The sequence below is a fragment of the Trifolium pratense genome, linkage group LG2 (assembly GCF_020283565.1).
Source record: "Trifolium pratense cultivar HEN17-A07 linkage group LG2, ARS_RC_1.1, whole genome shotgun sequence".
Lineage (NCBI taxonomy): Eukaryota > Viridiplantae > Streptophyta > Magnoliopsida > Fabales > Fabaceae > Trifolium > Trifolium pratense.
In genome coordinates this window covers 9,127,684-9,141,641 of record NC_060060.1, presented here as the reverse complement: position 1 = coordinate 9,141,641, position 13,958 = coordinate 9,127,684, and the positions used below count along the sequence as shown (strand labels likewise).

Here is a 13,958-nt window from a genome sequence, read left to right as displayed (position 1 = left end):
AATTATCGATTAAAATTAAATTAAAATAATTAACACTTAACGATTTATTTTTTAGTTTTTTGTAATAAAATCAAAATTTATTTAAATAATTTATACGATACAAATCATCTTAACTTAATTTAAAATACAACACACAAGTAACATAATTAGTGCGATACAAATAATTTAAAATGCAATGCAACACACAAGCAACATAATTAGTACGATACAAATAATTTAAAATGCAATGCAACACACAAACAACGTAATAATTAGTACGATACAAATTAGAAGAATTAGAATAATTTTGGCTGTTGAAATGGTTACTGGGATCTATTTCACCAAAAAAAGACTAAGGGCCCGTTTGGTGCGCATGATAGCATAGTGACAGGATAGGATATGAAACAGGATAAGGATATGATATGATAACAGCAGGATAACAGTTATACTCAGTTATCATATCCTATGTTTGGTGCACACAGGATAACAAACATGATAACTATTATATTTTGTTTTTAATACATACTTGCTCATAATAATATGATAAGATATATAACATATTTAATTGACAAAATTACTCTTGTAAAACAATTGTTATTTTTTTAAAATTATTTTGTAATACTTTGAATTTTATAAATAAAAAATATAAATATGTAATCAAATAACTTTATATAATTTAAAATAAAAATCATGAGAAAATAATCAAGTTTAATTTTTTATATGAATCATGATCAAATAAATAACTCAATAATATATACATGTTAGATAAGCCAAATAAATATATGATATATCTCATACGTAAATAATAAAACTATTATTGCAAAAAAATTATATTTAATTTTTTATAAAATTTAAATTAATATCCCTATTTGTCAATTTTTTAATAATCATTTTACTTTAAAATATTGTAATTTTAGTAAAATTTTGATTTTTTAGAATATATAAATTACAAAATTACCCCTGTGAGAAAATCACATATATATTTAAAAATTAATTATTTAATTATTTATATTTTATTAATTTTATTTTATGTATTTTAAATATACTTTATAAAATAAATCAGTAATTTTTTTTTCTTCTTATCCTATTCTGCTGGTAACCCAGCTCAAATTCAGGATAAGAATTATAACTAGAGAGACAAGATAGGATAAGCTTCAGGATTAACTTATCATATCCTGCTGTATCACCAAACACTGAATTGCGGCAGAATATGATACAGTTATCCTATCCTGTCTCTTATCCTGTGCACCAAACGGGCTCTAATACTTCAAGATTAACACTAATAGATAGATAATAATAAGATTAATATAGTGAAAAAATCAAATTTTTTTCTGTGTCCAAATCAAATGAACCAAGTCTCTATTTATATACAAAAAAAATCATGAATTTTAGTAAAAAAAAAAAAAATAAAAAAAATTTGCAACGAAATAATTGAGTTCAAAGTATTAAATGAATAAAAATCCAGCCAGCCAATAGCAGCCAGCCACGTGGCCGGATCTTATCAACTTTACAATCTCTCTGCGTGTGACACCGGTCACTCTCACATCCATCTCATCTTCAACACTTAATTAAACACTCATTGGAGCATGTTTGGTAGTTGAACCCCACTTTCAACACTAAAAGGAGCAACCTGCTATAGCAAGTAAAATAGAGGGGTTCATGGTTGGACCTCTTTTTTGGGGTTCATATTTGGGAGACCACAATATAAACTATGATTTCCAATTGTAACCTCTAATTAGTGTTATATGCCTCTCTCTTAAATCAATATCTTCCACTTTGTATTTATAATAATATTGGCAAACAGATCAACACTTGATGAAGTTATTTTGGTAAAATATTCCTTTTGGTCAAAGGAAGTCACAACCTCCACAAGAGCTTAAGTTACAACATGTATGAGAGGAAGTTAACTCTAATTAGTGATGAACATTGTTTTATCAACATGGATGAGAGGAAGTTTTCAATAAAAAATACATGATTTTGTTTCCCTTTTTGTTACAGAGTTTAAGCAGAAGCAGTAAAGATGGATAATTTTTGGAGCATAATTTCTAGGGTCTGTGGTTTTGTTGATAATGGAGGAAAACCTTGGTTGTTGCATGGACTCACTTGGTTGGTTGTAAGTTTAACTATAAGTCTTCAGATAAAACAAATCACAAAAGCACTCATATTCTTAGTTTCTGGTATATTATTAAGTGCTTTATCCATGTCTTTTACAGTAGGAAGTAGCGAACTGTCATTCGAGGCAGTTTTAAATGTTCTATCTTTTTCAGGAGCAACTTTACTTCTGTTATGCACATACAAAGCATGTAAATGTAAAGATGCTGACAGAGAAATTAATGAAACCCTATATGCTCCTTTAAAGGAAGTTGATCCTATAATCAATGTAACCCCATTTTCCAAGGCTGGATTCTTTAGTAAGATTTCGTTTTGGTGGTTGAATCCATTGATGAAAAGTGGTCAAGAGAAAACACTTCTAGACGAGGATATTCCAAAGTTAAGAGAGTTTGACCGAGCAAAAAGTTGTTATTTATCATTTGTGGAACAGTTAAACAAACAAAAACAAAATGAACCATCATCACATTCGTCGGTGTTTTGGACAATAATTTTGTGCCATCAGAGAGAGATTTTGATAACAGGACTATTTGCTTTGCTCAAGGTACTCACGCTATCTTGTGCTCCTCTACTTTTGAATGAATTTATATTGGTTGCTGAAGGTAAAAAAAGTTTCAAATATCAAGGTTACGTATTGGCCGTATCACTCTTGTTTATAAAGATCATAGGATCCCTATCGCAAAGACAATGGTATTTCCGCAGTAGACTTGTTGGGATGAAAGTTAGATCACTACTTACTGCAGCCATTTATAAAAAAATGTTAAGGCTATCAAATTCTGCTAGATTGATTCACTCTAGTGGCGAGATAATGAATTATATGATTGTGGATGCTTATAGAATTGGAGAATTTCCATTTTGGTTTCATAGGACTTGGACAACAAGCCTCCAATTGTGTATTACATTGGTAATTCTTTTCCGCACAATTGGACTAGCAACACTAGCATCATTGACAGTGATAATTATCACGGTACTTTACGATGTTCCCCTAACAAAGTTAGAGAACAAGTTTAAAAGTCATCTTAGGGTGGCACAAGATGAGAGATTAAAGGCTAGTTCTGAGGCTCTCGTAAATATGAAAGTGCTGAAGCTATATGCATGGGAAACACATTTTAAAAATGTTATAGATAACTTACGAAATGTGGAACTCAAATTGTTATCTGTTGTGCAAGTAAGAAAGGCGTACATTGTCTTTCTCTTTTGGATATCACCGCTGTTGGTATCTGCTGCTTCTTTTCTAGCATGTTACTTCCTGAAAGTTCCTTTGCATGCAAGTAATGTTTTCACCTTTCTGGCAACTTTGCGCCTCGTTCAAGAACCAATTTCAAGCATTCCAGATGTTATTTCGGTGATCATTGAGGCAAAAGTTGCATTCGCTCGGATTGTTAATTTTCTTGAGGCACCCGAACTGCAGAGAGAAAATATCAGGAAAAAGTGCTTCAATCATAACCTCAAAGACTTAATTTCAATAAAATGTGCTGACTTTTCATGGGAAGGTAATGCAGAAAAACCAACCCTAAGGAACATAAATTTAGACGTTAGACATGGGCAAAAGGTGGCTATTTGTGGAGAAGTTGGCTCAGGAAAATCAACCCTCATAGGAACAATTCTCGGAGAAGTTTCTAAAACAAATGGAACGGTAAACTTTTATCCCCAATACACTCCTAAATCATGTGATACTCAATAACTTGGATAGTATTCGTATATTTATTAACTGAACTGAATAGTTCAGATTGCATATTGACTGAAAATGAATTCACTGAACTCAATAGTTCAGACTGCATATTACATAATTAATCAGTGTCTGATTATATATTTTGAATTACAGATTGATGTTCATGGTAAATTTGCATATGTTTCACAAACAGCATGGATACAAACAGGCACAATACGTGAAAATATTTTGTTTGGATCTGAATTGGATGATCAAATATATCAAGAAACACTTCAAAAGTCTTCACTGGTAAAGGACCTTGAGTTGCTTCCCTACGGTGACCTCACTGAAATAGGTGAGAGAGGAGTTAATTTAAGTGGAGGTCAAAAACAGCGAATTCAACTAGCTCGCGCTCTTTATCAGAATGCTGATATATATCTATTAGATGATCCATTTAGCTCAGTTGATGCACATACTGCAAAAAAATTGTTTAATGTAATGACATCTTCTCTTCACATACTACTTGTACATGTCTACTATCATTTATTACTAAAGATGGCTTTGAATTTGAACCTTGGCAGGAATACATCATGGAAGGACTCAAAGAGAAAACAGTCATACTTGTGACTCATCAAGTTGAATTCCTCCCAGCCTTTGATTCTATTTTGGTAAATTCAATCATCTTAAGGCCTAGATGTAACCCTTAATTATAATTTTTTAATAATTTGAAGTACAATTTACATCCATAAAATTTGATATATTTTACCTCTTGTGCAACATTCATTAATGTGACAGATTTAGAACAAATACTATGGTTGAACAATTATATTATTTACAGTTGATGTCTAATGGGGAAATCCTACAAGTTGGTCCATATCACCAGCTATTGACCTCGAGCCAAGAATTCAATGACCTTGTCAATGCTCACAAAGAGACTAATGGTTCTGAACAACTTGCAAGTGCTACTTTATCCCAGAGACATTCAACTTCCAGAAAGAGTATGCAACCTTCTGTGTCGAAGAAGTATAAAGCACAATATGGAAATCAATTAATTCAGAAAGAAGAGAGAGAGAAAGGAGACACAGGATTGAAGCCTTACTTACAATATCTAAATCAGATGAAAGGCTACATATTATTCTTTACGGCTTTTCTATCTCACCTAATTTTTGTGGTTTGTCAGATACTGCAAAACTCATGGATGGCTGCTAATGTTGACAATCCCCTTGTCAGCACATTGCAGTTGATTTTAGTTTATTTCCTTATCGGTGGTTTATCAACCGTTTTTTTGCTCAGCAGATGTCTACTCGTAGTTACTTTGGGTCTTCAATCGTCAAAACATTTATTTTCACAGTTGATGAACTCCCTCTTTCGTGCACCGATGTCATTTTATGACTCTACACCATTAGGAAGGGTACTTAGTAGGGTGAGCATAATACACAGTTATTTTCCTTCCTATGAAATGCAATAGAAAAAAATAATATTCTAACTGTCATTTCAATGTGTAGGTCTCATCTGATCTGAGCATTATGGATCTTGATTTGCCCTTTAGCCTCAGTTATTCAGTGGGAGCCACTATAAATTTGTATTCTACTCTTACAGTTTTAGCAGTTTTCACATGGCAAGTCTTAATTGTGGCTATACCAATGATTTATGTTGCTATTCGCATGCAGGTAAGAAACAGATTCATCTTTAAATTATACTGCAATGGTGAAATTATAGTGGTCATTCTTTTTTAAGTTTGAACAAACAACCAAGCCTTATCCCACGAAGTAGGATCCGCAACATGGATCAAACGATGCCATAATGTTTTAAACTTTTAACTATTCTTCATCTATTTTTTGGTAACTTTTTAATAATTTTTTTATATATTTTAAATAATTCTTGCTTGTGTGTATTTTAAGCAGAAATACTACTTTGCTTCAGCAAAAGAAGTAATGAGGATGAATGGCACAACAAAGTCCTCATTAGCTAATCATGTAAATGAAACTGTTGCTGGAGCTGCAACAATAAGGGCTTTTGATGAGGAAGATCATTCTTTTGAGAAGAACCTTGATCTAATTGATATTAATGCTAGTGCTTTATTCCATAGTTTTGCCTCAAATGAGTGGTTAATCCAACGGTTAGAAACAATCAGTGCAGTTGTTCTTACCGCGGCAGCACTTTGCATAGTTATGTGCCCCCCTGGAACTTTCACCTCAGGTGAAAATTTGGTCATTATTTTATCTAAAATGTCATAGTTTGAACAATGTAATTATCCTCAAATTATTTGATTTTATCCTAAAACTATAACATCATCTATCTTGATGAAATGTCTAAATTTCAACATCCTTTATTTCAGGAATTATTGCCATGGCTTTATCTTATGGCCTTTCACTAAACAATTCCTTAATATATTCAATTAAAAATCAATGCACTCTTGCAAATCACGTAATATCAGTGGAGAGACTAAATCAATATATGCATATAGAAAGTGAGGCCGAAGAAATAGTAGAAGGAAATCGCCCTCCTCTGAATTGGCCAGTTGCAGGCAAAGTAGAAATATATGACTTGAAGGTAATTGGTACTTAGTTTAAAAATGTGAATCATAATGTTCAGGAAAGGCGCAGCTTAAATGAACTTATGAACCACACTACTTGTTTGTTTATACCATGTCAGATTCGATACAGACCCGACGGACCACTAGTACTTAATGGGATCACATGCACATTTAAAGAAGGGCACAAGATTGGTATTGTTGGAAGAACAGGCAGTGGGAAATCGACTCTAATTAGCGCTTTATTTCGTCTTGTGGAACCAGCAGGAGGAAAAATTATAGTTGATGGACTAGATATATCATCTATTGGCCTTCATGATTTGAGGCTAAGTTTTGGGATTATACCTCAGGATCCTACTCTCTTTAATGGGACTGTAAAATATAATTTGGACCCTTTATCACAACACACAGATCAAGAGATATGGGAGGTAAATCATGCTCATTTTATTTATCTTTGTTTTGCATTGCAAATGTGGATTAATTCTTGATTAATATGAAGGTTCTTGGGAAGTGTCAGTTGCAAGAAGTTGTCCAAGGGAAAGAAGAGGGTTTAAACTCCTCAGGTACATTTTCAAGTTTCGTTGTTTTAGCTATGCTGGAAGTACATTTTTTCTGAAGTTAGTATTGACTAGTGAAAAATTGTTACTAGTTTGTGAAGATGGGTCAAATTGGAGCATGGGACAAAGACAGTTATTTTGTTTGGCGCGTGCTCTTTTGAGGAAAAGTAGGATATTAGTGTTAGACGAAGCAACTGCATCAATTGATAATTCTACTGATCTGGTTATGCAGAAAACCATTAGAACTGAGTTTGCAGATTGTACCGTGATCACAGTAGCGCACAGGATACCAACTGTGATGGATTGCAGTATGGTTCTTGCTATAAGTGATGGTAAGTTTTGTTTTAGTTTACTGTCCCTCACTACCTCGACTAATCAATAGATCCATATCCATTTTCTTATGTTGATGATACATAATCCTTTGCTAATACACGGACAAGGTAAGAGTGCAAACAATAGAGTTTATCTGACACGCTCCAAACTAGGTTATTTATTTAAGATTTAGACCTTGTATAACACAGATAGCATGCATGTAATATGTAGGGCACATGATTTTTACACTTGAAATATGATAAATTTAAGTGAAGATATGATGCCACTGACTGTATTTTCAGGAAAACTGGCGGAGTATGACGAGCCAATGAACTTGATGAAGAGAGAAGAATCGTTGTTCAGGAAACTTGTCAAGGAATACTGGTCTCATTTTCAGTCTGCAGAATCGCATTGATCTTTTTCTCTAGCACTAGCAATATATCAAGAAAGTGAGCAGGATGCAAAATGTGTTTCTACATTCTAGAGTTGGTTCGACTGGGAAGAGAGCACATGTGACAAAGACTGAGTGGGAAGGAAGATTCTAGAATTAGGTAAATAGAGGGTGAGGCAGTGGGAAGGATTATGACCGAAAAAGCACAAGCGGCTTTGTTTTCTACATTGGAAACACAGCTTTCACATGGATGTCAAAGAAACAACCGATTGTCACTCTTTCCACATGTGAGGCGGAATACGTGGCGGCCACTTCATGTGTTTGTCATGCAATCTGGTTGAGAAACCTATTAAAGGAGTTAAGTCTGCCGCAAAAGGAGCCGACCAAGATATTCGTGGACAACAAGTCAGCAATAGCTTTGGCAAAGAACCCAGTCTTCCATGATCGAAGTAAGCACATTGATACACGCTATCACTATATTAGAGAGTGTGTCTCTAACAATGATGTGAAGTTGGAGTACGTGAAGACAGATGACCAAGTAGCTGATATCTTCACCAAGCCTCTCAAGCGTGAACACTTTGTCAAGTTAAGATATTTACTTGGAGTAGCAAAATCAAGTTTAAGGGGGGGTGTTGAATATGTAAATTGATTTTGGGTTTGTTAATTTTGGGCCTTAGGAATTTTAAGCCCAAACTTAGTAATAAGTAGTAAGTCTAAAGAATGTTCTAGAGATATGTAGAAATAACTAGTAGAAGTAATATGTAGTAGTAGAGAGAAGTGTGTAGAACTCTCTCATAGAATTATGTAGAACTCTCTCTTAGAAGTATGTAGAAGAGTCTCTAGGAGTATGTAGAACTCTCCCTTGAAGACTATAAATAGGGGAGAGGTAGTCATTTGTAAACCTAGCCAAAAATTACAAACACTCAATAATATAAGTAGCATTCCCTTCCAACAAGTTTCATATCCTCTCTCAAATACTTAAACACTTTCTCCACCTATTAAAGCTTCCTTCCAACAAAGTGGTATCAAGAGCTTGAAGGTCCTCTTAAAGATGGCGAATAGTGGTGTTCCTCTCCAAGTCCCGATGCTCACAAAGAGCAACTACGACAATTGGAGTCTGAGAATGGTGGCTCTCCTTGGCGCACACGACGTGTGGGAGATAGTCGAGAAAGGCCTTGTAATCCCGGAGAATGAAGGTACTTTATCTCAAACTCAAAAGGATGGTTTGAGAGACTCAAGGAAGAGAGACAAGAAGGCTCTCTGTCTAATCTATCAAGGATTAGATGAAGACACGTTCGAGAAGGTCTCGGGAGCAACGACGGCTAAAGAAGCATGGGAGAAACTTCGAACTTCTTACAAGGGAGCCGATCAAGTAAAGAAGGTACGTCTTCAAACACTAAGAGGAGAGTTTGAAGCTTTGCATATGAAAGAAGGTGAACTTATCTCTGATTACTTCTCAAGAGTTTTGACGGTTACTAATAATCTAAAAAGAAACGGAGAGAAGTATGATGATGTAAGAATCATGGAGAAAGTTCTTAGATCGGTAGATCCAAAGTTTGAGCATATTGTCACCGTCATCGAAGAGACAAAAGATTTAGAGGACATGACAATGGAGCAACTTCTTGGGTCGTTGCAAGCTTATGAGGAAAAGAAGAAGAAGAAGAAGGAAGATATCGAGGAGCAAGTACTCAAGACACGACTCGATTCACCTAGAGAAGAACATGGTCGGAGCAACCAAAGACGAGGTGGCGCTCGAGAACGTGGACGTGGTCGTGGATATGGAGGCGGACGAGGTTGGAGGCCTAATGATGACAACAACCAAAGAGGAGAAATCTCATCAAGAGGTCGTGGGAGAGGATCTCCAAAACCAAGGTACGATAAGTCACGGGTTAAATGCTATAATTGTGAGAAGTTTGGGCATTATGCTTTCGAATGTAGAGCTCCTAGCAATCATAGAGTTGAAGAGAAGGCCAACTATGTTGAAGAAATAAACCAAGAAGATGGAACATTATTGTTGGCACACAAAGATAATGAAAGAGGTGGAGATAATCAATGGTACCTTGATAGCGGTGCAAGCAACCATATGTGTGGGCGAAGAAGCATGTTCGTAGAGTTAGACGAATCAGTGAACGGGAACGTGGCTTTCGGAGATGAATCAAAAGTGGCAGTGAAAGGTAAAGGAAACGTTCTCATCCGTTTGAAAAATGGGGATCATCAATTTATTTCCAATGTTTACTATGTGCCAAACATGAAGAGCAACATCTTGAGTCTAGGACAACTCTTAGAGAAAGGTTATGACATTCAATTGAAGAATAATAATCTTTCTATAAGAGATCATTCAAACAAGTTCATTGCTAAGGTGCCAATGTCGAGAAATAGAATGTTCGTGCTCAACATACAAAATGATGTTGCGCAATGTCTCAAAATGTGCTACAAAGAAAAGTCATGGCTTTGGCATCTTCGCTTTGGGCATCTTAATTTTGGAGGATTAGAGTTGCTCTCTAAGAAGGAAATGGTCAGAGGATTGCCTTACATCAACCACCCCAATCAAGTATGTGAAGGATGTTTACTTGGAAAGCAGTTCAAAATGAGCTTCCCTAAGGAGTCAAGCTCAAGAGCGCAAAAGCCGTTGGAGCTCATACATACAGATGTGTGCGGTCCGATCAAGCCAAGATCACTCGGTAAGAGTAACTACTTCCTTCTCTTTATTGACGATTTTTCAAGAAAAACATGGGTATACTTTTTGAAGGAGAAATCAGAAGTGTTTGAAAACTTCAAAAAGTTTAAAGCCCTGGTTGAGAAGGAAAGTGGCCTCGTGATTAAAGCCATAAGATCCGACCGAGGAGGAGAGTTCACTTCAAACGAATTCCTTAAGTATTGTGAAGACAATGGCATTCGACGACAACTGACGGTACCAAGATCCCCTCAACAAAATGGAGTGGCAGAGAGAAAGAACAGGACAATCCTTGAGATGGCGAGGAGCATGCTAAAAAGCAAGAGACTACCAAAGGAACTGTGGGCAGAAGCTGTTGCGTGCGCTGTTTATCTATCAAACCGTTCTCCGACAAGAAGCGTGTTGGGAAAAACACCACAAGAAGCATGGAGTGGAAGAAAGCCTGGAATTTCCCATCTAAGAGTCTTTGGAAGCATAGCTCACGCTCATATACCGGACGAGAAAAGAAGCAAACTAGATGACAAAAGTGAAAAGTACATCTTCATTGGTTACGACGCCAACTCCAAAGGCTATAAGCTCTATAATCCTGATACGAGGAAGACTATCATTAGTCGAAATGTCGTTTTCGATGAAGAAGGAGAGTGGGATTGGAAAACAAGTAATGTGGACTACAACTTCTTTCCACAATTTGAAGAAGATGATGTGGAACCAGAGGAACCAAGAGTAGATCCCGCTACCCCTCCGGCTTCACCAACTCTGAGTTCTGAAGAAGGAGAAAGCTCTAGTGAAAAGACTCCTCACTTTAGAAGTTTGCAAGAGATTTACGAGGTAACCGAAAATCAAGACAATCTTACTCTTTTTTGTCTATTTGCGGATTGCGAGCCCATGAATTTCCAAGAAGCATTTGAGAAGAAGACTTGGAGAACTGCCATGGACGAAGAGATCAAGGCGATAAAGAAGAATGAAACATGGGAGTTGGTCTCACTTCCAAAAGGGCACAAGGCGATAGGTGTAAAGTGGGTGTATAAAGCAAAGAAAAACTCCAAAGGAGAAGTTGAAAGATACAAGGCAAGATTGGTGGCAAAAGGATACGGTCAAAGAGCCGACATCGACTATGACGAGGTATTCGCTCCAGTTGCTCGATTAGAAACTGTTAGACTAATCATTTCATTGGCAGCTCAAAACAAGTGGAAGATACATCAAATGGATGTCAAGTCGGCCTTCTTAAATGGGGTCCTTGACGAAGAAGTCTACATTGAGCAACCACAAGGCTACGAAGTCAAGGGAGAAGAAGAAAAGGTCTTGAAGCTAAAGAAGGCACTCTACGGGTTGAAACAAGCCCCAAGAGCTTGGAATGCTCGAATTGACAAGTATTTCCAAGATAAGAACTTCATCAAATGCCCATATGAGCATGCACTCTATATCAAAGCGCAAGACGGAGATATTTTGATTGTGTGCTTATATGTAGATGACTTGATCTTCACGGGGAACAATCCAACCATGTTTGAAGAGTTCAAGAAAGAGATGACAAAGGAGTTCGAGATGACCGATATTGGATTAATGTCTTACTATCTCGGCATTGAAGTGAAACAAGAGGATCATGGAATCCTAATCACTCAGGAAGGTTACGCTAAGGAGGTACTCAAGAAGTTCAAGATGGATGATGCAAACCCAGTTAGCACGCCAATGGAATGTGGAATCAAGCTATCAAAGCACGAGGAAGGTGAAACAGTGGATCCATCACTCTTTAAGAGCTTGGTTGGAAGCTTACGATATTTAGCATGCACGAGGCCTGACATCTTGTATGCGGTCGGAGTTGTAAGTCGATACATGGAGCATCCAACAACAACTCATCTGAAGGCAGCAAAGAGGATTCTTCGCTACATTAAAGGTACAACAAACTTAGGCTTGTACTACTCTGTTTCTGATGATTACAAGCTCGTAGGATATAGCTATAGTGACTGGGGAGGAGACGTGGATGACCGAAAAAGCACAAGCGGCTTTGTTTTCTACATTGGAAACACAGCTTTCACATGGATGTCAAAGAAACAACCGATTGTCACTCTTTCCACATGTGAGGCGGAATACGTGGCGGCCACTTCATGTGTTTGTCATGCAATCTGGTTGAGAAACCTATTAAAGGAGTTAAGTCTGCCGCAAAAGGAGCCGACCAAGATATTCGTGGACAACAAGTCAGCAATAGCTTTGGCAAAGAACCCAGTCTTCCATGATCGAAGTAAGCACATTGATACACGCTATCACTATATTAGAGAGTGTGTCTCTAACAATGATGTGAAGTTGGAGTACGTGAAGACAGATGACCAAGTAGCTGATATCTTCACCAAGCCTCTCAAGCGTGAACACTTTGTCAAGTTAAGATATTTACTTGGAGTAGCAAAATCAAGTTTAAGGGGGGGTGTTGAATATGTAAATTGATTTTGGGTTTGTTAATTTTGGGCCTTAGGAATTTTAAGCCCAAACTTAGTAATAAGTAGTAAGTCTAAAGAATGTTCTAGAGATATGTAGAAATAACTAGTAGAAGTAATATGTAGTAGTAGAGAGAAGTGTGTAGAACTCTCTCATAGAATTATGTAGAACTCTCTCTTAGAAGTATGTAGAAGAGTCTCTAGGAGTATGTAGAACTCTCCCTTGAAGACTATAAATAGGGGAGAGGTAGTCATTTGTAAACCTAGCCAAAAATTACAAACACTCAATAATATAAGTAGCATTCCCTTCCAACAAGTTTCATATCCTCTCTCAAATACTTAAACACTTTCTCCACCTATTAAAGCTTCCTTCCAACAAGGAGTTGCAAGAAGCAGTGCTCCAGTCATTATCAGATATGCCCTCATTGGATGCATGCGTAAAAACGTTTTAGACTGTCAATGTATAGCAATTAATCTCTTTTTTAAAGGATTTAATTCATAAAAACGACGGTGTAAAATTATTTTTCACATCTATTCTATCAAATCATGACATGTAGACATTTGAGCCTATATCTTAGGAACAAACCAATAAAGTGACCCTATAATGTGATTTCATTGGAAGCATGTGTAAGTGTAAAAATGTTTTACACTGTCAGTGTATAGAAATTAATCTCTTTTTTAAATCCCATCAGTAGTCAAGTATTAAAAACCTACATAAATCCCATCAGTAGTAACCTAATCATCAGTAGTAATATATATATATATATATATCATTTTAGATAGTTAAAAAAAAAAATACATGAAAACAAGTTCATTTGTGTCAAAGCCAGACTAAAATGACATTTGGTCCTGTTACCCTACCGAAATTTCATCTTGGTTTAGTTTTTCTTGTTGGCTCATCATGGTGGCGGATAGTACAATATCATTTCAAATTGTTATATGACTCTGGAAATCAATGGCACATTGTTGGCATCAACGCCTGTCATTTCTATATTTCTTTTTTGCTTAGTGTACGTGTGTGTATTTGAAAACTCTTTAAAATTATAGTAATGAAAAGAAAAAATGGAAAGAACAAATGAAAAGAATCTCAACTCGATCTTCAGCCATTGAGTATATTTGATTTGAGAATTACTCATATGATTTTTTAATGATTTTGAAATTAATCAGCCGTATGACTCGAAAATTAATTTAGTATAGGTTCATTTTGACACTATCTCTAATCTCATCCAAAATACAGAGTGAATTCGTTTGCTTGATACTTATTCTCAAGTCTCAGTTTTCCAATTAGAGTGCAAGTACAAGGAATGGCTAATCATGATATGCAAC

The 13,958-nt window shown here is 36.0% G+C and overlaps 1 protein-coding gene across 2 annotated transcripts; it reads left to right on the top strand.

Annotated features, from left to right (window-relative positions):
* Positions 1-1,565: 1,565 nt before the first annotated feature.
* Positions 1,566-7,715, top strand: LOC123905781 (ABC transporter C family member 10-like). Of its 2 annotated transcripts, XM_045955509.1 has the most exons (13): positions 1,606-1,869; positions 1,978-2,156; positions 2,247-3,724; positions 3,914-4,234; positions 4,321-4,407; positions 4,578-5,162; positions 5,245-5,409; positions 5,644-5,938; positions 6,078-6,292; positions 6,395-6,700; positions 6,772-6,835; positions 6,922-7,161; positions 7,444-7,715. In XM_045955509.1, exons 2-13 carry the CDS (start codon positions 2,000-2,002, stop codon positions 7,554-7,556), a joined length of 4,026 nt encoding a protein of 1,341 aa, XP_045811465.1. In that variant the 5' UTR covers positions 1,606-1,869; positions 1,978-1,999; the 3' UTR covers positions 7,557-7,715. The 2 variants fall into 2 exon arrangements, with proteins under 2 accessions (XP_045811464.1, XP_045811465.1); XM_045955508.1 differs by having other exon boundaries at positions 1,566-1,869; positions 1,978-3,724.
* Positions 7,716-13,958: the final 6,243 nt, after the last annotated feature.